This window comes from Apteryx mantelli, chromosome 22, assembly GCF_036417845.1.
Source record: "Apteryx mantelli isolate bAptMan1 chromosome 22, bAptMan1.hap1, whole genome shotgun sequence".
NCBI classification, from domain to species: Eukaryota; Metazoa; Chordata; class Aves; order Apterygiformes; family Apterygidae; genus Apteryx; species Apteryx mantelli.
Genome location: NC_089999.1, coordinates 5,571,196 through 5,595,639, shown reverse-complemented (window position 1 = coordinate 5,595,639; position 24,444 = coordinate 5,571,196). Strand labels below are relative to the sequence as shown.

The 24,444-nt window shown below is 46.3% G+C and overlaps 1 protein-coding gene across 3 annotated transcripts in view; it reads left to right on the top strand.

The window, feature by feature from the left end:
* The window catches only part of CLIP2 (CAP-Gly domain containing linker protein 2), an 89,005-nt gene that overhangs the window by 52,305 nt on the left and 12,256 nt on the right, over positions 1-24,444 (top strand). For all 3 annotated transcript variants that reach the window (XM_067309591.1, XM_067309592.1, XM_067309593.1), the window contains exons 4-10: positions 1,804-1,928; positions 7,625-7,838; positions 8,820-9,017; positions 10,184-10,287; positions 12,513-12,573; positions 19,313-20,257; positions 23,962-24,019. In XM_067309591.1, the coding sequence (XP_067165692.1) occupies positions 1,804-1,928; positions 7,625-7,838; positions 8,820-9,017; positions 10,184-10,287; positions 12,513-12,573; positions 19,313-20,257; positions 23,962-24,019 (1,705 nt within the window). The remainder of the gene's footprint in view (positions 1-1,803; positions 1,929-7,624; positions 7,839-8,819; positions 9,018-10,183; positions 10,288-12,512; positions 12,574-19,312; positions 20,258-23,961; positions 24,020-24,444) is intronic.

The following is a 24,444-nucleotide window of genomic DNA, read 5'->3' as shown; positions in this document are numbered from 1 at the left end:
TTATGAAGAGCTTTCCCCAAATAAGTAGTATCTATAGGGACGTAACTGAGGAGTCATATTATTTGTGTGGACAGAGGAGTGTACTCCTGGGCCTCCACTAGAGGACCAATGTGGTGAGATTAACACTAATCAAGGGAGCTCATTTTTAAGGTATTTACATGAGGCTCTGTGAAGTCAGGATCATGTGTCTTGTTAAAGGAAATGTGTCTCAGTATCTCTAATTAAAACTCAATAAAAATAAGATTGACGGGCTTACCGGCAATGGTAGGTTCCTATAGAGGACATTATGATGAATTACTCTGAAAATTGAGTTCAAACTGCAGGTAAAGAAATATGTTAGAATGGAATTAAACTGTGACATTAATATTAAAGGAATAATTCCTTATAAACTCAAATAAATCAAAAAGGGGACTCCTGTTTGACCATGAGTGATAGGTAAAGAATTCTACTGAAATTGTTCAAATCTGTTACTTGCCAAGTACCTAATACTGAAGTTATCTTCTCACTCCTGGATGCACTGCACTGTTGGACCAGAAAGCTATCTTGTGATACTTTTCTTACTGGCAAATGTTTTCCTCCTTCCTGTAGCAAAGAGAACAACATCAACAGTTTTCTATATAAGCAGCACTTTGCTAAATCCTTAATGAGAGAAATTACAGAAGACTCGCTCACGTTTTTGGGAGACTTTCCGTTATGGAAAACAAAACATCCTGTAGGAGTGCTCTGGGACTGCTTTTAGGGCTCTTAAACCTGGTGACCATCTCTTTCAGAGTCATCTTTGGGTGGACAGTGTGGCTGCTCACAGCACTGCATGCAGGTATTTGACAGCCTTAACGTTACAGCGCTAGTTTACAAAAACGAGAGAAGATGTGAGGCAGTCGGAAGGCTGGGCTGGTTCGGGTGCTGCTGTTGGCTGCTTCCTCTTCTTTAAAGTCTTGAGAACGAATATGGGGGTGTTTCTGCTGAGTTTGGTTTTTTGCACACCTTGCTAGGTATCCTGCAGCTTGGTCTCCAGGACCAGAGGTAGGATGCTGACTTCAGGTGCTTTCTAGTCCATGCAGCTGCAGTTATTTTGAGGCTGGGAAAGCTCATTCTCCTTTACGTAAGCAGTTTTCAGACTATTTAGTTATTCACATGCCCCAGAACTGGTAAACCTGTTACATGCCCACCTGAGAATATTGAGGCAAAGTTAGAGATTTCTGGGTTAAACTATCATGATTTTTTGTAGGAGAACGGTCTTCTGATGCCAGAGCACCCATTTATGGAAAACTTAATACTTAAAAAAACAAAAAACAAAAAAACCCATAAATTTGCAAAATTAATTTTAAACTTCCTTTTTAACCTTTCCCTTCTAAAGCTAGGCTTTAGCTGAGATAGGCTAAAAAAACATTTAAATTGTACACTGGCGTAGAACTGAAACCCTGTAAATGCAGATGTCTTTTCTTGATAGAAGGTAGGTGTAAGCTGTGCCTGGAGGAGTTAAAACTCCTTTATGGCCTCGCAAACAAATCTGTGCAATTAGCTGATGCCTTGAAATAGGTTTTCATTGCATTTGTCCTGGCGTTTTCCAGGCAGGCAAGACCAAAAGTGGGAGACTGTTGATTTGCTTGTAGTTATTGGAGAGGCATCTTTATCGCTAGGAGAACTTGATATGAAAGATATGAGCTGGTTTCATTAGATCAGAATCAGAAAATGCTGGGGTGTTTTGTTTTGTTTTCTTCCCCCTTCTCTCTCCAGCTCTGTCTGCCTTGCAGTAGTGCCGGTCCTTCTGCCTCTAACCCCCAGCATTTTGGTCTCCAACAGGTTGGCGGGACAAAGACGGGCGTCGTGCGCTACGTGGGAGAGACAGATTTTGCCAAAGGAGAATGGTGTGGTGTGGAACTGGACGAGCCCCTGGGGAAGAACGACGGGGCAGTCGCTGGCACAAGGTACTGTGCGCACACGAACCCAGTCTGGGATGCGTAGGGCCTACCCTCCTCCCAGGGAGGCTTGGAGCTGAAAACTGGAAAGGAGAGCCAGGGCCTGCGCTGTGGTTAGAGGAGTGTGTGTGTGTAATGGACTTTGTGGGTTTGGAGGAAGAGTCTAGTTTGGAGTCTCTTAGATTTTGGGGATAGTTTCTCAGGGAAATCTGTAGGAACCTCATCACTGGAATAACTTAGAGCAGGATCTGATAGGGTCTGTAAAGAAGTAACCTGAGTGGCTTCAGGGAGTAGGAGAGAATAGGAAGAGCAGATAACTTATAGTGGAGGTTAGTTTTTGCTAGTCTGCATTCTGTAATTGTATTAGATCAGCTTGCAAACATGTGTTCACTTCATAAACTTGCTTCTTGCACTCTGTAAATCACCCTTTCAGGACTATACAGGATGAAGATTTATGACTTTTTTTTTTCCTTCCCCTGCTTGATGATTGTTTTCTTCTGGGGACAAACTTCCAGAGTTCTGAAAGAACAATTGGTGGTTGTTGCTTTGTCCTTGTAGTAATTCTCTAGTGTGACACCTGTCTGCTAAAAGACCTTACCAACTCTGACTCCACAGGCCCCTCCACTACTTTATTTTCAAAAAAAAGCCCTTATTAGTATCTGTAGAACTAGGCAGGGACATCTAGCAAGCTTTCTGGAAGGCCATGTTTCTGTTCACGTGCAAGTTGAATAAGGGAATGACCCCAGCCTCAGATTTTGCGTTTGGGGATGTTCAGGTCTGAGTTGTACAGCAACATTTTGACCCTGCTTCAAATACTGGTGGAACTGATTTCTCATACTTTACAAGTTCCTCTAGTAGGAAATACTGTTAACTTCTCAGAGCTTCTTAAGGGAATCTTACATTAGAGGCAAGATGTAATGTTTTAGCTCCTGAGGAGTTGAGAATTCCTTCCTTGTTAGAGCTCAGGTTCTGTAATAAATACTCCTGGTGTTGTGTCAACCTTTTTTTGCCCAGCAGCCATGTGTTTTCATTTAAAATAAAAGAAGTGGTCCCTTGTTCAATGTCAGAACAAGAAAGCAGTAAATGATTGGTGGCAGATAGCTGCTGAGTTCTAGCCCGCTCTCAAGAGAAGAAAATTGGGGTGGTGAAGACTAAGTCATGGAGTGAATCCGAGGTCCTGCTTTCTTTATCGTGCGGTACAACTTATCTGTAAGCTTTATCTTAAGAGTGCTCACAAGCTATTTACTTTCTTTGTGCCTGTGGAAAGTAGATGCTAGCATAAGCATGTTCCGGGCTTGCTGCCTCTTGTCCTCACGTTCATGTTGCTTTGTCTCAAAAACCTAACTTCTGGAGTTCATCTTTTCTCTGGGACTGCTACCTCATGGTCGAGGTTGGGGTGGGTGAAGATGTGCACCCTGTCTGCAAGGCTTCTCCCTTGTTTCACGCTTTATGTCAAGAGGTCAGGAGTAGGAAAGGTTGAGCAGGGACAGCAGGGAAGAGGAGGGTATTAAGAGGTTTTGATTAAATGGGGAGGATTAGGGGAAGTCTGTAAGACATCCCTGCATCCAACCTGTTTGTGCAGACCTTCTAGCAGTGCCGGGTACCAGCCGGTACAACAGTGTTATGTCTGGGCTGTCTGCTGGTCCCCGCCGAAGGGCGCTCTGCCTACCTGGGACCTGGCTGCAGGTTTCTAGCGCTGTCCCTGTTGGTCCTCTGAGCCCTCCTCCAGCCTTCTGATTTTCCGCGGTGAAAATGCTTCACTGGCAGCTTATAGCGTGTGCTGACTTCAACGGCAGGGTTTGGAGGAAAGCCAGCGCAGTAAACCAGGCGCCCTGGGGAAGGCACGCAGGCTGCACCCCTCCGACCGGCTTCGTGGGACTCCTGACCCTGCGGTGCCACCGCTTGTCCTGGCAGGGGCAGGCCAGGACTGCTCAGCCGCTTGGCTCTGGCGGTTGTTGCCATCTAGTGAGCATCCCTGCGGCTGGCCGCCTTGCACGGGCGCCCGCCGCCGTGGCAGGGTGCTGCAGCCGCAGCAGGCTCCAGGGCTGCTGGCACGGACGGGGCTGGTGCTGCCCGTGGGAAAGACGAGAGCAGAGCACAGGGGGGCGGCGAGGGTTCGGGACTGCTCGAGCAGCGTGCAGGTCTCTGGCGGAGGCTACCTGCAGGCTGGGGCGCAGCAGCAGTGCCCGCGAGGGCAGGACACCGCTGTGCTGAGCCCCTCTCCCAACACCATACGGGTGCTGTCGAGACACTGGGTTTTGCTGCAGTTGCTCTGCTGTCTGCATGGGAGAGCAGAGAGGTGCTGGAGCAGTTGGTTTCCTATGCGCAAGGCCAGACAGGTTCCATTTTTCTCATCTTTATTTTCTTAACCTTACTCATTTTGCTGTTCTTCCTTCTCTGCCTCTGCTCCTATAGGAGCCTTTGCCCACTAACCTGCTTGTTACCTTTGCTTTAACGTAGGGTGTGGAACGTGCCAACCACAGGCTTTGCACGCTGAAGGCTTTATTCTTATGTATTTCAAAAATTTCCCTGCTATTTCACACCTGCAGTTTGCGTTGCCATCACAAAACCACTTTCCTTTCCTTTTTCTTTTCCGTAATGAGGATATAAAGCTCCTTAGTGCCCTCAGCTGTGAGCAACCCTTGGTGCTCAAGGAGATGCTTTTCTTGTCAAATCTGAACTCAACTCCTACTTGTGAGCTACAAAAGCCACTTGCAGCCACTGCTAGTCTGGGCTAACAGTAGGTGAGCAGACAAGGAGCAAGGCAAGTTTGGACTTGCTAAAAGCGATAGGGGACTTCTGGGGGGCTTAGTCTTTGGTATCGTTGTATAGTAACACGTGCCAGCTTGTGCTTAGACTAGTTATACCTGTGGCATGGGCCGGGCTGTGCTGTTGATCCTCCTGAGCCTACTTCAGGGATGCTGAGCAGGGCTTTGGCTGGTTTGCACGAGGCCACGTTGCTATTCGTTAGGTCTCTGTTCTGCGGCAAGGTCAGCCTGTGGTACGGCTTGTTTTCCAAACCCGAGAGCCTGCGTTGGCAGCAAGCAGCAGGGACTAAGTGTTTTGATTTATGGGATTTTTTTTTAAAGGTGGTTTTGGGAAGAAAAAAAAAAGGGCTTGAGCAGATGCTTGAAAATGAATCACTTTCTCCTCTGGATGGAGATCAGGCTCCTCTGCCCTCCCGTGCACAGAGATCTGCCTGTGACACAGCCGTGTGGCTGCCGTGTGGCTGCCAGCACTTACATGTGGAATGCAACTGGGAAGCAGCTGCTCATATCTGGAGAGAGGACTTGTGCTAGCAAAGCTAGATTTGATATTCAGCATTACTAAAGTGCATCGCTTCATAGTTTTTATTCATTAGGATCTGGTTTTTTACGTTAATATGAGACTTTTTTTTTAATGGCCCAGTATTTTGTCCTAGCCTTGCTGCAGAGCCTTTGAGAAAGAACTCTTAAAGCGGATGCTATTTTCTGTGCTGGCTACTCCCCTGAAACATGGGGAGGTGACATGGAGGTTATCTGGTTCTACTTGCTGCAGCACAGCAGACAAGCGACAGATTAACCCTGGCTTGAGCAGATTGGCTCAAGCCCTGAAGGGGTTTCCGAGTCCAGCAATGTGGATTTTGGGCCGCTTGTACTTCAAAAGAAGCTCCAGAGAGACCATACCCTCGGGCTCCCTGCAACTGTGGAAAGGAGCCTGCACTGTAATTATCTGATCCACCCGTCTCTGCTGGCTTCTTTGTAAGTTTGTTTGCCTGGGAATGAGTTTCCCTTTTCTTGCCACCTAGAGGAGTTGGTCGACAGTGGAGTTTGGTGTAGTGCGTGTGTGGTTTGTTTGTTTTTGTTTAGTTTTGAAGTTAAGAGCTGCCGTTTTCCCCTTCTGTTTTGGAAGGGAAGACTTTTACCCCCTGGAACATCATACAGAGCTGTGTGATTCAGATCTCTTTACTAGACACCCTTTGCTTTGTGATGTCCCTGCAAACCAGGGTAGAGAGCACTTGCAGGTTTGGGGCAGGCTGGCTTGTTGCTCTCGGGAAGGAGTGCGTGTGCTCTCGCTGTGCTCATGAACTGGGAGCTCTGTGCTCTCCAGACTACCAGATGGGCCTTTTCTGGCAGCTCATCAAAGTGTGCAGCAACTAGTGTGTGGCAATTATCTTGGGTTTCCCGGCGCAAGCACCACTAGTGGGAAGACATGGAGGTTGCCAGGGTTCTCCTCTTGGGCCTGATCCCAAGTGCTTGGAAGTTGGTTGAAAGACTTGGTTTTACTTGTGCTGAGTTTCCCCTATTTATGCAAGGGTGGTGGTGGTACAGGGGGTGGTACTGGAGTTTTTTAGAAGCCAGAAATTCCTGGTTATATAGTGCTTGTCTCTGTTAACAGATAGCACTTATGTACCAAGCCCTATACCCTGATCTGACTATCATACTATTACTAAAATGGGCCTTCCATGTGCTAGGTATTGCTTTGGGATGGATGTGGTGATGGTTGGGGCCAAAGGCAAAGAAGCTGAAGGTCTACAATACGCTGCAGCTGGGAGCGAAGGAAGGCAGGAGCTGTCAACACTGGTCATGGAGATGGCTATGTTCCTCCAGCAGCGGGGCTTATAGGAGCGTGGGGCTATGGAAACTAGAGGCAGGTCATAGTGAACCTTCTCTTAAGAAATATCTATTCTTAAGCATGGCAAATGCTGGATGGGGCAGTTGGCCTGCTCACCCCACACCAGAGTCCCTCTGGGATGGGTTTGTTCATCCCTGTCACAACTGAGAGTGACATAAGGCAGAGCTCTTTCCTGGAGAATCCAGGCTGCAAAGACCCACAAGCACTCTCAGTCTTGTCTTTTCTGAGATTTTAGGTCATGTCGTCTGTTAAAGACCCTCTCAAGATGCAGAGGTAGGACCAATATCCCATTAAACCAGCTCTGTGACACATCTTTTGCTTGGCCTTTGCAAAAGCTGCATCAAATTATCAAGCTGCATTAACTAATTATAATATTGTAGCAAAATCTATAGGTGGTCTTCAATTCTGTGAGAGAAACTGGATCCTTCAGTATTCTGAAAGAATGCAAAAATGCAAAGTCCCAAGCTCCTTGGCATGAAAACTCCCTTCAGCACATTAAAAGAGTGAATGTACAGAAAAGAATTTCTTCCAAGTTCAAGGCCCCTCTGTGCTGTCACATTATATATAGATGCTGTGATAGAAATGGGATTTGGACCAATAAGTTTCTCTCTCAAGCTGTTCTGCTCATTTGTTTTTCTTTTCTTAGCTGGAAAGTGAACTCTGACTGGATGGTGTCACATCTCCATCTGGAGGGCTGATAGGAAAAACATGCTAGGGTGAACATCTGATATCCAAATGTAGCAAAAGTCTTCCCTGCATTTAAACTGGCGTGAAACATAATGTAAATGCATACTTCTAAGTCCCTGCAAACATTTGGCTGTATTTCACTGTGTGAACACCTTTCTTAAACTGAAGCAAACTGAAACTGGGGCCCGTCCTTCTGAAATAGGAAACGATCATCATCTTTTCCAAGTGGCAGGAAAGGAGAATAATCCAACCACCTGCACGTGGGAAATCGTGTGAGAGCAAAGCACCAGGAAGGGATCAGCTAAGGGCCAGGGTTGTGTACGGCTTAGCAGTGCCACTCTGCGAGGCTTGGGCGAGATGTGCGCTCTTACCCTTTCTGACTTGGTGTGTCTCCTGTGTTGCAGGTATTTTCAGTGCCCCCCCAAGTTTGGCCTCTTTGCTCCCATCCACAAGGTGATCCGGATCGGGTTCCCGTCAACCAGCCCTGCCAAGGCAAAGAAGAGCAAACGAATGGCCATGGGAGTGTCTGCCTTAACCCACAGCCCCAGCAGCTCCTCCATTAGCTCCGTCAGCTCGGTGGCGTCGTCCGTTGGGGGCAGGCCCAGCCGCAGCGGCCTGGTAAGTGACTTTTTGTGCGGACTGTGCAGCTGGGATCCACTTCTGCTGGGCTCAGGCTCTGTGAAGTTGGAGGGCTGGAGTCTGGTTTCAGCAGCTGCATTAGGGCAGCTGCCCCTTCACCGTCAGTGAGAAAAGGGGAGCGTGGGATACCGTTACCAACATCAAAAATCAGATTCCCTCCCTGGGCACGAGGGGTGTAAAAGATGCTCTGAGCGATCGTGGCCCTTAAAGATCCTGAAGTGTTGTTTGCAGTGGGATGAATTTCCACTCCACTGTCACAGAGCGGATGTACAGGACCTCTGCAAAAAATGCTGTTTCCTGTCCCACTTGGTTGTGTAGCATTGTGCTGTTGTCAAACAGCTACCCGTTCTACCTCCTGCAGCGACAGCATTTCACTGTGAAGGGGTGACACTCTCCTGGAACACATCCTGGGTTTTGAGAGGCTCTCCAGAAGGTGGACACCAGAGCAGGCACCAATATTATAAAACCCTCTAACTTTGAAGTATAAAGAGTGCTGCATAGCACCTGCTGTCTTCTCAGCTGGGGGAAGAGGCTCAGTGTCCATTACTGGGAGTGGATCCAACTAGTACATACCAGTCTCCAGCTGACATCAGTCCTCCCAGCTGAGCTCAATGAGTTTGGGACTGCACCCATGCCTGATATCAATAAATATGTTTAAGAAGGCGGAGGATGCAATAAATTATGACCTTTCTTGTCCCAATTCCCATGCCACATCCTGTTCCTTGGGAAACAGCCCTTCTACTGCAGTGGGGAAGAGCTATTGAATTTGATAGCAGCTTTCTGATCTGTTTTGCAGTCTCATCAACACCACCTGTAGGGTCCAGAACGGGAACTATGAGCTCTGTACAGCCTAAGTGATCAGTAGATGAGCTGCGTTCCAGATTCAACAGGAGTTCTTAAAGCTGTTCTAGGTTGGGGAGCACACAGTTTTACCCCTGTCTCTTTTTAACTCTTTTCCAGCTGACAGAGACCTCTTCTCGTTATGCCCGAAAAATCTCCGGCACCACAGCTCTCCAGGAGGCACTGAAGGAGAAGCAGCAGCACATTGAACAGCTGCTGGCAGAGCGTGACCTGGAGCGGGCTGAGGTTGCAAAAGCCACCAGCCACATTTGTGAGGTGGAAAAAGAGATTGCCATCATGAAGGCCCAACACGAACAGGTAGGCAGTGACGTGGCTCTTGGGATCCTTAGCTTTGTCACCTGTGTGTGTGTGTTGTACTGTTCTTACTACGCCTTGGCGTCCTGGCCCCAGACAGCACAAAGTCGCAGCGTGGGTACTCCGACAGTGCACGCTGAGGTGGTGTCTCCATTCCTGCCGGTGGAACACGTGCTCTCTCCACCCCAAGCAAGGAGCAGGAAAAGAGCTGTGCCAGAAAAAGGGCAGTAGATGATTTTCTAGGCCTCTGTCCGTTGGTGGATCAGTACATCTGACTGCTGAAATGCAGGTAGAAGGCAAACTCGTTCCCCTTGGCTGTGACTCCATTGCAGGGGGTTTTGATATTATCAGGCACTTGCTGAGAACATCAACTCGGTTCGTATGTCACTGTTTTGCTGCCAAAGGGAATATGTTTTGGTCACATTAATGGAATGAAGAGAATTATAAGGAAAATGGACATATCTTTGGCATTTTTTTCCACGAGCTTTTATACAGGTGGTATGTTATGCACATGAACGTTTAAAGAAAGGAACTATGTGTTTATACTGTTCATCAGTGTGTGGCTCTTTCATGGCTGCTTGTGCCCCCAATTTGTTGCTTGTGTTTATAAATCCTAGTCAGCTACTCAGGAGCAGGAACAGCACTGCATATCTTTGTGTGGTGGGTCACATGTGTCTGTCAGAAAGGCAGAAGAAACTGGTAAACCAGCTGCAAGCTGAAAGCTTCTTGCATGAAGTATTTTTCCGGTAATTACCAGTAACAAATGAATTAATGTAAGTCTGAAACGGCTCTCTGGTCTCAGGACCAGGGCTGAACTGGATTTAGTAACCTCATGCCAGATGCTGAAAACTGTTCAGGTTCAAAGTGCTTTAATCATCTAATCAGAGTTGGATTCTCTGAAGGGTTCAGGTCACAAAGAGGCTCTGAAACATGGATCAAACTTCAAAGTTTTTCAGTCTCCAGCAGCCATTTCTTTTTGACGCTTGCATACTGGGTGTTTTGGAAAACCTGGCTTTTTACAAGAACAGCCTCTGAAATGGATCATCAAAACCTTGAAATCCCTTGTGCTGATCCCCTGCTCTTTTTTGTTCATTCATTTGTTTGTTTTTAACAGCTCTGCGCTTCAAATGTTGCTAACTTCTGTGCCTGGGGCTCTTTTCTCACTGCAGTATGTCGCAGAGGCAGAAGGAAACCTCCAGCGCGCACGTGCCCTGGTGGATGGGATGCAAAAGGAGAAAATAGAGCTGTTGAACCAACTGGAAGAGGAGAAGAGGTAAAGCAGGGAGTGGATGGATGTGGGAGGAGGTGATGTCATGGGAGAAGATGAAGCTCTCACCTGAGAACATTATTCATTGGATCTAAGGAAAAGAAAATGACTTGGGAGCTGCCTTCTTGGTTGGCTTCCATGTTTTGAAATATGCTGTATTTCCCTGTCCTGGGCATTGCACTCTGCCTGCATGGAGGAAAAGTGTGCTGCTTCTGGTAGTCGGAATATTAGAACGGGGTTGCTGTAATTGCCCATCTAATACGATTCCTGTGTAGGGACAGGCATCCAGCACAGTGACTGCCCCTGTTTGCTGACAAACCGCTGCAAATCACAGTTGAACAGTGAAGTATTTCACACTAGTCTTGTACGCTTGTGTCTTTCCTGCCAAAGGCGGCAAGCGCTTTGAATAAGAGACACTACCAGCTTTCATTCCTGATCATGACTCCAAAGTGCTGACGCTCCAGTAATGACCCTGCTTGAATATTTGACAGGGTGCTTGCGCACCACAGGTATTTGACCATGGCAAATGTTGCACTGACAATACGACGGCAGGCAACAATCCGTCACTGCCAGTAGAAGGCCAAATAGTCTTGGACTGCTGCTGGACGGTGAAGTTGCCGAGGGTCTCCAGCCCTGTCAGGCTCCCGACACAGAGCAGGGAGAAACAGCATTATTAGCCTGGAGAAATGAAGGGCTCAGGAAGGTCTGAGACACTTCTCCAGTCACATCAGTAATTTTGGTGGAATTTGATACTGTGACCAGACTCTCAAATGACAGTGTGTAAACTGGAATTACTCATTAAAGAGAGGATTGACTCATGGCAAGGGCATGGACTGTGGCAAAGCCTTGCCTTCAGCTATTCTTGGTTAATGATACAATATAAAATAACAATTCTGGAAAATAAACAGCATTCTCTGCACATTAGGCTGTCCCAAACCCTTAACCTTTCTGTGCAACCTGGCTTTGCAAAAGACCCTTTTTTTTTCTCCTCTATTTGTGATGTGCTAATCTTAAGGACATGCCTTCTGAGGAAGGGAAGTCAAACTGCCTTGTAGTAGTATGGTGCACATCTCCCCAAATCCCGGAGGCATCATCCATGTATTTATACTGAAACATACATTTCTTTTCTCAATAAGAGTGGTGCTCATGATCCTTGAAATCCAATTGCTCCATATATATAATTAAACCCTTCAATGGGAATAGAAAGACATTTCTGTGTGTTTAGTAATTGAAAGAAAAACAGTGGAACAGTGTTGGTTTCAACTGAACGATGCCCCTCCTGAAGACGAATTGTTCTTTCATGCACAAGTCTGCCAGTTCCTCTTGGAGGCTGCTCACTTTCCCAGCTACAGGAGGCCCTTTAATCCAAGACAGCTGAGTTCTCTCCTAAATATCAACAGATGCCTTCTCTAATTAGCAGAGGTTTAGACAAGGAAGCTTGTTTATGAAGTTAGATATATACACTCACAGCTATTTTTTATCTGTGACAGAAGATCAGAGTCCTTATTATCTGGCTGCCAGTGCAACATCTTCATTATTGTCTGTGGCATTTTTGTTTTATCTATCAGTAAAAAGAACAAAGAGGACTGAGTTTAGCAGAAGATTGAATTACTGTGGTGTCATTACTGGGTTATCTGTTTAGACTTTGCAGAAGGGTTCTGGGCACTCTGAGTTTGTGCATGTGGTTTTACGTGTGTTTATGCATGACTGACCTGTACAATGTCTGGCGAAGGCTTTTCTGCCAGGGTAGCTCACCATTTCCACTTTGTGGAAGCATAAAGCGTTGCCCACTGTCTGCCAGGAAGACAGAGGCTCTGATTCCTTTGGCATATTTTGTTTGGGCCTTATGCGTATGGCACAGGACTTGCCCAGTGCTCGGCTGCAGGATAACAGGGGACTAAGTAACATGATGGAACTGGGTGGCTGCTTTCATGTTTTTGGGATCTGAGAATCAATGAACATCAGTTGTGCTTGCTGAGAAGTGGTGTAGTAGAAACAGCATGTCTGTGAGCATGTACCTGGCATGAAGGCAAATGTTTGCTGTGCACAAGTCTGTCTTATTCGCTGTCTTGCTCCATGTGTCTTGGTGTTTAGCTTCTCTTGAGCCGTTTGCATATAAAATGTGTCTGTGTCTTTCTCCTCTCGGCCTCTTGCTGCTTGGAGATGGGACGCTGATCTGGGTGTTACTGATTGCTCTTCATGTACCTTCCCTTTCCCCTTCCCCTCCCCAGGAAAGTGGAGGACTTGCAGTTCCGTGTCGAGGAAGAATCCATTACGAAGGGGGACCTGGAGGTAATTCCTAGCACTCTCACTAAAATGGGGGGTCAAAACTCGAAATTGCATGTGCAGTCTCACTTTAGTAATTTATTTTGCTTAACTCTGAACAGCACACTCTGTGGATGGCTGTGGGCCTGCTCGTGAGCACCGTGGGGTGAACTGTGAAAACTGTTCTTTGGTGTTACCCAGTCGCTAGTAATGATTCTAGGAGCTACCTAGAAATAATCACATCCAGCCAGCCTGGCTTTAAATGTTGCCATGAGCTGCCAAGCCATGTTAAAATCTGACTGTATGTGAATGCATTTTTAATATTATGTTTTTCCACTGTAGAAACGATCTGTTTGCTCAGTCACTGTCCCTGCAGTGTCTTGTTATTAGTGGCTAATGGGAGGTACGCACAGTCTCCCAGTCAAATGGGAGAGCAGCTAGATGCTGTTGCCTTCTGGCTAAAATGCCAAGTATCGTTTGACCTGCAAGACCCTCTTGTGGAGTCTTCCACCCCCAAGTGTATGGTTTGACATTAACATACCCTCTCATTTGGAAGTGCTGTTACTCTCTGCAATGTTGTTGCAGTGAACATTATGCAAATAGGAAGTGGTGTTGGGAAGTTCCCTGGAGTGTGAGGGTTTTCTGTGCAGAAAAAGGAAAGGAGAATATCTCTGTAAAAGCAAGGCTCTATTCTTTCCCTTATACGAAGCCAGAGAGCTGGGTTAGTAGCAGCCAGAACTGTCAAGTGACCTGCTTCAGTGCTCCAATGTCAATCACATAAAAAGCCAGGAAAATGTAAAAACTAGGAAATTAAGTATTTTGCTGGTTTTAGGGAAACAGAAGGGCTTATCCAGAGGATAAAGCAGAGCAACGTGTTTAGCGGTGTATGAACCAGCAATGCACCAGTAGCAGATCTTTGCTAAAGGACAGCGATGGCAATTTCTGCCTAGTGAGTGGGTGTGTAATCAGGTTTCTGTTAATTCCTGGGATTAGAGGATTGGTTTTCCCCAGTGCGTTAGAGAAGGATAACTGATCCATCATTCCCTCTGAGAGCAGTGAGTTGTCCCTATATAAACTTTAGGCATTTAAACCTAGTTGTGGAATAACTGCATTGGAACCAGGCCTAGCTAGCAGATAAAATATATGTGTTTTAGCAAGATGATAAACTGCTGTGGCACAAGTTTTCCTGCGACTGCAGGTCCCAAAGAGAGGATGACAGATCATCTGATTTCTTCAGTCAGGTTGGAAAGGGGCTCCTTGCAATGAGGATGGAGCCAAGCTTCTTGAGGGCTGGCAGGGTCCTCTGCCCTCTTCCATGTTTCCCTGAACAGAAGAACAAATAACTTGTTAGGAAAGAGCCACAGAGCAGTTGGGTTTCCTGCAACCCGGAGAGCCTGGGATGTTCCCCTGCGGGTCCAACACCAGCGACGAGACAGTTGTGTTGAGAGGTTTGCTGTGGCCAGTTTTTGCATCCTGTCTTGTCTAATTTGGATGCTCAGATTGAATGATTGACTCACTGGAGTTAATTCTCACATTACTGGTTTGTTGTGGAGACAGTTAGGATTTCCAAAAGCAAGTAATTTGCTTGCGGAGAAATCTCCCATGGGAGACCAGTGGGGAAAGTGCTTCATGTTGCAGAGTGCATTCCTGGGAAATGGATGTTCCTGACGCTCTTGTCTTCATGCAAAATAACTAGGAAGCCAGCCAGTGTCCGCTAGTGCAGCGCTTGGCATCCTCAGAGTTAAACTAACCCCCTGAATACCAAAAAAACCCAACCTACTGATGGTCCTCTCCCCTCCTGCTTTTCTAGCCCTCTTATGGAGGTTTATCTTGCCTCAGTTTCTCACCTGAGGCCATTTACAGTGCCTCTGCAGCAGACGTGTACCAGCTGGGAACAGGCATGATAGTCAAAAGAGCATCTTCTCCATGGCTCCTGGATCAAGAGTTTCTGCTGAAGGCTAGGCTAGATCCTGTAGGGTGTTTCTAGCAGTTGCATGTAGTTTTTAGACAAAGCCTGGACTCTCGGGTGTTCTGCCTGGCAGGCAGCGTCCCTGTAAGCTGTTCAGCTGAACAGATCAGTGCGTCTGAAACCTGCCATCTCCTACCACAGAGGTGGTGTTTCTGCCCATCCTTTTGGGGTGTCTGTGTGTGTTATAGTTGCCACATCATGTAATTCATACAAACCAAGTGATTGTGGCACTTACCTGAACGCGTATTTGGCAGGGCTATAGTTCAAGGCTGGGAGCAGGGCCAGCACTGCGTTCGGGAGCTGGTAAAGAGAGTTTTAACTAGCAGGCAGACGGTGCAGCCAGCTGTGGTTTCAAGTGGGTTAAATGGATTTTTAAGACCTCTAATTAGAGTCAGCAATTTTACTTCTGGGGAAGCTGCAGGTTATCCTTCTTGTTCACAAGTGGGGACAAGAACAATATCATATGACTTTGCTATGCTTATATACTGTGATAGCTCTGAAATTATGAAACTATGTTATAAGTAACAACCCATAATAGTGTTCACTGTGCATCAGATTGCTGTAAATGAGATGACTGAAGTGTCTCATTCTGCTGACAAAATATGCTCCCCATTGAACATGTTCTCATTTTTGTTCTTCCAGAATTCTTAATCCAGCATATCTCAAAGCAGTCTAGAGGTTCTTGACATATACTTTTAGGCACAAATCCTATAGGACATTTTAATCCTCAACACTTGGATTAAATTTGGAGTTCTTCAACATTTGGAGACATTGATCTAGCATTTGGATCTCTGATAGATAGGGTGGATTTAGCCTTGAAACATTGCCTTGGATTCAACATGTTTTGGATCCTGGTTTATGATGCTGGTGCTGTAGTGCTTTGGAAGGTGGGAAGCAATTGCAGGCAAAAAATAGTAGGAAAGGCTGTTCATGGTGGGGGACTGTGGTGTAATAGGAGACATTAAGCTCTTCAAGGGACTCCCTCATGCTCATCTGCTGGAGTCTACATGGTAATTCACACACACATCCACGAGTTACGATTACAAATAAACTTAAGACTAATACTGAGAAGTAACTCTAAAATTCAGATCTGAACTTCCTCAAAGTGCAGGGGATTTTGGGATTTGAGACTGACTCATACTGGCTAGGCAAACCAATTTGCATAAAATAGGAAATGACCCAGGACTTCACGCAGTTCTCAGATGGTACTGTATTCAAGGACGGCAAACCAGCTGCTTTAACTTCCTTTCCTGATTTTTCTCCTCCTCCTTTGTTTTGTATGTTTTCTCGGACTTGGAAAATAACAGCATTGGTAGGTACTGAACAAGAATATCAGGTGGAATTAAGATAGTTTGACTGGAAACTTGAGTGACAACCTCAGGAGCCTTGAGAAAGTCTCTGTGGGAGATTGAGATTAGTTTTGTAGTAGGTCAGCATCTCCAGGTAGCTTTGTATCTGACTCTCTGCCACCAGTTAAGGTAACCTCAAAAATTTGCATTGCTGAAGTTTCACTTGGAGATTTTGGGCGAGTATAAGTTGATGAAAGTTCATTAGTAATAGTGGAATAATTATCCCTGAAAATAAAATCAGGCCTGGAGTTTCATCTTAAGATGTGGGTCTTTGAGCTGTGCAGAAAGTGGGAGAAGCCACTTAGCACAGAATTAAACTTTTCTCGTTTTTTGCATTATACCACATTCAAGCAGCTTTTACACTTCAGTGATATTTGGGATATTTGATAATGTTTGGTGGGTTCTTGAAACCACATCTTTTTTTCCCCTCCTGAGGTCAGATAGACCACAAGATATGGAGTAGTTTCAATATATCTGGTAGTTGAGTTCTTTACCATCTATGAATGAAAAAAATGTATTATATATTTATAATATAAAAACAATGTCTTTCAAGCAGTAAGAGGAAACATGGATTTCTTGCAAACTTCAATTTCCAACATTTGTAGACAAGTAACCAAGCTTGCTCTGTTGTATGAAAGGGCAAAAACCCTGAAAATCAGTTCTGATTTGAAAAGGGGGGAAAAAAATAAGTACATGGAAAACAAAGGGCCTGAAATTTGGTGTGGGGGGGAAATCCAGTTCCAATCTTGTTTGTTTGTTTTGATGTATCCAGTTTGATTCCAAGGAAGATGTTTTTGTAAGCTGAAAGCATGAAGACTAGAGTTTGCACGCATTTTTCCCGTATCTCTCTTCCTCTTTTCTTTATGGAAAACTTCACAGGATATTACAGGAGTTGTTGCGGAGCCCTGAGTACAGCTAGATGGTATTTCTGCCCTAAAAGCAAAGGGCCCTGAAACAATGTTCCTGAATCAGCCGTTGGATTCGAGCAGGTTACGTAGTCGTCTTGTGCTTAGTTTATTCACCTGCTGAAACACAGGAATAATTCTGTTGTCTTTCGTACCGGGCTGTTGAGAGTCTCAGTGTTTGAAAATGGCTTTGAACTTCATGGCAGTCCTATTCAGACCTAAAGCCTTGATTTATCTAACAGTTTGGTATCTCAATTTCTTTCTTTTGCTTTGTGTGGTGCATTTTTTGGTTTTAGCAACACGCTGGGTGCAGCAGAACCTGCTTTTCTTCGCCACGGGCAGGGCTCAAGCTGTCTCCAGAGCGAAAAGAGAATGGGAAATTCCAGCTCTTTTCAGTCCACCCTGTGGCCCTTCTTGAGGAGGGATGTGAAGAACCATTGCAAGGTCTTTGCAATCTCTTACGTGGTGCAAAGGTCTTGTATTGGTGGTCTGCAGCTTGGGTGGGAGGGGGGTTGCTTTTTAGGGAGTATCTTCCCTTTAGGCTTGATGCAGGAAAACGCTGCAGCAGCTGTTATGCGGAGGGCTGCCTTCCCAGCTCACGGATGCCGTTCTCTTGTGAATAGCCGCTCTGAGTACCGCGTAAAATCCTGGAGCGATCCTTTTCTGTTCGGATGGATTTCTCCTGCTTGTTTGGATCTTTTAGTCTCCTCCTGTTGTGAACTGCCTTTCCTTGTCTTGTACACTGAAGATGATGTTGCAGCCTTCTCTCTTTCCCTCTCTCTCTCCTTCCCCCCTCCCTCCATCTCCACTGTTGTTCTTTTTTCCCTATGTGTGACCAGACTCAGACGCAGTTGGAGCATGCCCGAATACGGGAGCTCGAGCAGAGCCTGCTGTTCGAGAAGGCACAGGCTGAGAAGCTCCTCAAAGAATTAGAGGACACCAGGGTAATCCAAACCCCACTTACCCTGCCTGCAGAACAGCCTGCTTGCCCCCTGCGTTGATGCTCATGACACCTCGCTTTGGGTTTCCTTTTTTTTTGGTTTGTGTGGTTGATTGGTTTTGGCTTGAATTTAGGCTTCCCTGATTTTTTGTCTGGTTTTTATTTGCTCCCCCCCCCCGGAAGCAGTAGTACTATGTAATTCCTGCCTTTGCTTCTTGCGTGGGGACTTGTTTCTCAGATTGAGTTTGCTTCTCTGCCCCATGCCACCATTTGACACATGAGCTCTTCACGATTCATCATTCAGTTAATGTGCCCGAACAGAACCTGCACCCTGCCCAATTCAGTCGGCCCAGAGGCTCCCCCAGGCTGTAAAAGGAAATAACATTACAATCGCCATTCCCATGGCCCCCCTCCAACTGGGGGAGCTGTGATTTGAAACGGAAAATGGTGGTGGTGAGTCCAGGTGAAACAGCTCTGGTCCTTGGGCACGGCTGCCAGCTAAGCCCACTGCTGCCCAGACGAGCAGCGCACCCGATCCTAAAACAGCCAGAAGCGGGAAAGGCTTCTTCATGCTGGTGTTGTGCGGTGTGGGAAGCGGTTAACTTGTTAAAGTGAGCCTGCTTCTTGTCAACGGAGCTGTTATGATTGTGGAAAACACGAACTCGAGGTTTTCCAAAAGGGCTAAATATTATTCCCCCGCCCCCAAATAAAATCAAAAATCCTCAGCCTCCTGGGCTGATAATTAGTGGGGAAAATGTCAATTGAAATGAAATGGAATTGGTCACTTGTGGTCTTTACACTGGAAGATCTGCTTGGTTTCTTTGTTTCTTCTGCCTTTTCCTAACACTTCATCCAGTCAAATCTCTTATTCTAAATCCGTAGCCTCAGCCACCCTGAACTCGCCAAGACTAGCAGGTAGTTCAGCCCTGTTAGGTTACATCCAGACTGTAAGAAGCTGATCCATAGCCCAATGCTCAGTGTTAACCATGGCCAAATTTATTGTTGTGCATCCTCTAGCCTACTGCGTTCTTTTTACTTTGCTAATAAACTCTAACAAGCACTCGTGTAAAATCCCTTTTCCTTTTTACACCAGGGTAAACAAACCATAATGCGGAAGAGGTGTCTGTAGGCTGAGGATTGCTGAGCAATAAAGGAAACATGATACGCTTAATGCTGATTTCAATGCTTGTGATACTCCTGCATGTGCAGTCGCATTTCCTCTGTGTATCATCTGGCAAGATGCCTAGTCTGGAAATATAATGGTCTTTCAGGACATTATTTTTAATAAACTGCTGTTGTTCCACTCTAGGTAAAATTTCAGGGGTTGTTTCAAAGATGTTTGTTTCCTCTGCTGACAATGGGGGGTTCATGTTAGCAAAATAAATTGCAATTGGCACAAAAATGTAACTGCTAGAGCTTATCAGCGATCATTACCCTGGTGCAAAACTGTACTCGACTAGAGGGTGTTGGGTTTTCTTTCCCTTTTTATTTAAACTTTGACTAATGTACTTTGGTTATCTATCCACTGGAGCATGTTTACTAAAAGAAAGGACACAGCAGTGAGAGGCAGGGACTGATTTTTGTCTTCTCTGTCATGTTGCAGTTAACCACAGTAGCAGAGAAGTCCAGAATCCTGCAGCTGGAGGAGGAACTGAGCCTCAGGCGCAGTGAGGTAGATGAGCTCCGGCAGTGCCTGAGAAGTTCTCACCAAGCAGAGACCCCTGAGCATAACCTTGGCTTGCAGTCAGAGGCCCTTCGTCTACGAGATCAGCTGCTGTCTGCCAACAAGGAGCATCAGAAGGAGAGCAGCCAGCTGAAGGAGAAATACGAGAAGACGTTGAAGAAATACCAGCAGGAGATGGAGAAGCTGAAAGCCACCAATGAGAAGTACTCGCAGGAAATAGTTGACCTCAAGCATAAGGTTCAGCAAGCCACTAATGAGAACATGGGACTCATGGATAACTGGAAGTCCAAGCTGGACACGCTAGCTTCTGACCACCAGAAGTCTCTGGAGGACCTCAAAGCCACGTTGAACACAGGGCCTGACACCCAACACAAGGAGATTGTGGAACTGAAAGCAGTGGTGGAGAGTATAAAGATGGAGCACCAGCTTGAGATGGAGAACCTGAAAGCAAAGCATGACATTGAGATGGCTGTTCACATAAAAGAGAAAGAGAGCCTGAAACTGAAGCTGCAGGAGGCTGTGGATGAAATAGAAAAAAGCAACAGCACCTGGAAATTGCAACTGGAAACCAAAAGCAATCAGCACCTTCTGGAACTCCAGGATGTGAAGGACAAGTGTCGAGATGCTGAGCTGAGGATGCATGAACTGGAGAAACTTCATGGTGAATATAAAGATCAAACACAAGCAATAGCTTTCTTGAAAGAGCAGATTTCTTTGGCTGAGAAGAAGATGCTGGACTATGAAACACTACAGAAAACAGAAGCCCAGAGTAAACAGGAGATCCACAGATTGCAGGAAAAAGTGCTTGTCTTAGAGAACAAACTGCAGTCCATGGAGGCCCTGCATCCTTCTCAGCATGCAAATGTATGACTTTTGGGTCATTTTGCTTATTTATGTTGTCACTGTTAGTAACCTTTTCCAGGAGTAGCCGCTGTCTTGTGCAATTCACTGAGGCTTCTGTGCCTCAAAGTATCTGACTGTTTTTTACCTTCCATTTATAGTGTTTGTTTTTCTGCACTGCATCTCCATGCTGAGGGTGTGTTCCTGTGCTTGTAAACCAATGCAGTGGCACAATTAGAAGAAATAAGAGGAGAGAGAAGCAACTGAGCCACACTTGGGTTTAAAGCCACATTACTGCTGTGGCAGCAGAACAGGGCTGTTGAAGTGGTTTGGCAGGGACGGGCTTTCACCCCAAGCAAGCAGCGTTCTTAGCTAAAAAAGCATCGTTTTGACAATACAGCTGTTGTCCTCCAAAGAGCTGCAGCAGCCCTAGCGTGTTGCCAAGCCCTTGGGGTAGGTGAGGGACAGGGAGAGGAGGAAGACGCGTTGCCTGTGCTGAGAGACAGCATGTGGCTTGCTTGGCATGTGGAGCATGATTCAGGAGTGTCAGTCGGGGGCTGCGCTGATTAGCTGGGTGGGAAGGTGCGCGCCAGCAATGCAGCAGAGACGGTGCGGGAGGCCCTGCAGCACGTACAGGAGACACGGGAAGCGCTGCCTTTGGAGACGATAGTGGAAAAGCTGCCAGCAAGGGACAGGATGGCACCAGGCCTGAGAAATAAAATGATTGAATGCAAGTCTTGAGCCTCCTGGGCAAGACTAGAGTAAAACCATTAGTATCAGGAAGAGGTCTGTTTTCTGTGGCCTCTGTATCTTTCTACTTTTTTTTTTCTTGACTGTTTTTGACTTTCTGTCACAGGATGCCAGCCTGCCTTCATGGGGTGGCACAGGGACACATTTGTTCATGACTGGCTCACATCCTTTGCATTAGACAGTGGAGGGGGGGAGATTGCTATTCATGGCTCTAGACTGCATGCCCGTTTGTGTTTGGTTTTTGCACAAGAAATAAGCTAAAAGCTAACTTAGAGCTTGAGGCACCTCTTGTCCCCATGGGGATGTCGAGAACGAAAGGAAGTTTTGAAATAAGCATATCTTAAGAATATTTGTTTGAGATCTCTCCCCAGGGATGTCATCCCTGCTCTAGGCTGTGAGGTACCAATCAAGTGAATACAAGGTACATGTTTAATTTGCCACCAAAAACAGCCCCGTTGGAGTCAGTTGCACCACTAGGCAGCAAAGTCAAGACTATTAGTTACTGGTGGCCAAGTCAAGGCTTCGTGCCTGCAAAAAGGCAAGCTCTATTGGACAGGAGAGGCAAAAGCATGAGGAGGAATCTACCGCCTTAATGGTATTTCAAGGATTGCTCAGCATGTTTCAGCTAGTAAAGACAGTCACGAACAGTGAGTACACGGATGCAAAGGCAGGAGATGAGCAGTGGTACTGAGAGGTGGAGCCCGGGCCCTGGGAAAGGTGAGTCACATCAGCATAACACAGCTGAGATTCAGAGAAGAGTGAATGCAAAGGAAGAAACTGGAGGCTTATTTCAGGGCCCTTTAAAATAAACGAGAAGGCTCTCGGATTTTCTTGATAGTTGGCTTGAACTAGTGAGTCTTGAAATAACTTAACTGTGTGTAGATTCAAATCAAGAAAATGCAGGAAGAAATGCATGGGTGAAAGCCTCTGAGTATCATAGAGTAAATTCTATTTAAATGTCTTAGCTAATTTAATGCAGCTGCAGTATTAACTGTCCAAATATTTTTAAACAAACGTCTTGTGACCAATATTCTTTCTTTCCTAGGTCTTCAAATGAGAGCCATAAGTGTGTTTCCAAGGAGCAGTTAGTTTTCCCTACCAAAAGTGCATCAGGCAGTGAATTCCCTCTTTGCGTGTGCTCCTGCTTCTGTTCAAGTTAGCAAATATTTATATATCTTGCAGCCTGTCTTTGGTGCTGACCTCGGTGCTTTCAGTAGTGGTAGTTGCAGCAACTGATTGATGTCAGGTGTGTGCTGAGGTCCCACTGAAGGCACCTGGATGTGAACATGCTCCAAGTGCTGAACTGGAGCCTCTGCTCTGGAAAGCTTCATTTCTGATCACTGCTGTCATCTGTTAGGAGTCCAGGGCTGACAGCTGTATGGGACCAAAATTGGTCATGTACCAAAATTTCTTGCCCGTTGCTGATCTGGACCTGCCTTGAGATTAATTCTGGAAACTAGGGAATGGGCTTTTAGACAACTGTGTGTGCCTGAATGGTTGTTTAGAGAAGACGCTTCCTTGTCCAGGGAGAAATTTGGAGCAGAAGTGTAACATTTCCTGGGATGGGACAGACCTCCCTTGGTTCAGGGGTTGTGCAATGTGGTCACAATTCTCTCTAGGCTCTTTGGGATTCCCCTGGGACATCATTTGCACTGGCTTTAGAGAGGTGCAATGTAGGATTTCCTGGGAGGGGGGAAATAAGAAGGGATGCAAATGGCAGGAATCCCAACTGGATGACGACTAGTGCTTCTGGTGGGTGTCCAAACAGCAGATACAAATACGAAAGGACTGATACTGATGCCGCTGAGAGCACCCCCACACTGTCATACTGCTGTCGTGGCTCTTGGGCCCCGTGGAGGCTGAGCTTGCTTTGGTTTGATGCCATTTGTCTCCCTTTCTCATGGCACTGTCACTTTAAAGCAGGAAGGTAGTCGGTCTTCATGCCCTTTCTGAGGCTTCCAGCAACATTTGTTGTGCTGAATGCTTGCAGTGGTTTTACTGGTGTCATTAATGTTTTGGGGCAGCGTTGTCCCGTTAGCAGTCTCGCAGCACTAAGCCTGTGCATGTTCACAGGCCTCCGCAGATGGGGGACCTCTGGGTGGCTCTGCGTTACTCCAGGGTGCAATGGGGCTGCTACCTAAACACAAAGCATTTGTGTGTGATGAAAAGAATATTTTCTAAATTTAAGCTTCGCTGAAGTTATAGTCAAGCTAAAGACGTCCTTGAGCCCTTTTCTGAGTGGGGAACTTGCAACGCTGGTGACGGCACACATGGAGCATGCGTTTACGGAGCGGTGCCTGATCGGGGGTCTAATATACCCCTGTTGCTGGCTGAGTTAAACTGTGCTGCCAAGGCTGTGAGCTCCGTGGTCTCTGGCTTATACGTTTCACTGCAGCCTAGACAAAAGAGGGTGGGGAGAAGGCAGAATCCTCTCTCTGGACCAGCATTTTCTTAAACTTTTTTATAACTCTGGGCACAGTTAGATCTTTTGGAAGCTGAAGAACTGGCTGTCTGATAGGTCTCGAGTTGAATGCTAAAGAGCCGTTTGCACCCTTTGTCTCTGCTGAAGACGTGTCCTGATTAACTACCGGAGACTGGTGCAAAGCAGAGCAGCTCTTCCATCACTGTGTGCACGCTCGGGGTGCTTGGACGCTGGACCCAGAGCTTGTGGGGAAAGTCTGGTCTCTTCCCGCTCCTGAGGGAGTCTCACCGTTGTGCTCCGCTGGCTGCTGTGTGTGGGCACTCGGATAATACCAGTTTACCTTCAGTAATACTTAACTGTAGAAGTGATTCCTCAAAAGCTTTTGTTTCCCTCCAAGATGGATGTTCCTTTGACTCTCGAAATACTAAAACATCATAACTTGGATGCTGGTTACACACCTACTGCTTTGGATGGGGCTTCAGTCCGTGGCTGCTGACTTTGTTTTGAACCGCTGGGTAAAGGACTGGTATATGTCTGATATCTTAATTTATTTCAGATGATTGAAACTAATGATATTTCAGAAGAAAAGATAAAGATGAAGCAGACCATGGAAGGTATGAAACTTTGTCTTTGTCTTGGAACAGCCTGTTGTAGCGACTCGTGTGCCTTCCCTTCGTCTGCCTCTCTGCTCCCGCAGGGGGGACAGCCCTGCGGAAAGGGGCTTAGGAAATCATTTCATCTCTTTATTTTGCGAGATGGCATTTGTAGTCTGGCTTTTTCTCCCCTCTAAGCTAGCTGAGCAAATGCAGGGGAGGGTGTTTTTATTCTGGTGTTGCACACTCACCGCACAGATGGTGTGGGGTGGAGACAGATCTGGGGAAACGGGCACACTTCCATCCCACAGCAGGTAAAATCCAGTCCACTGAGTGTCATTTCTTCCTAGGAGAGTACTGCTAATGGCAGATATTAAGATGATTGGCTAAAATAATGGAGGTTGCTTTTTTTTATTGAACTTACTATAAATCAAATCTATCCTTGC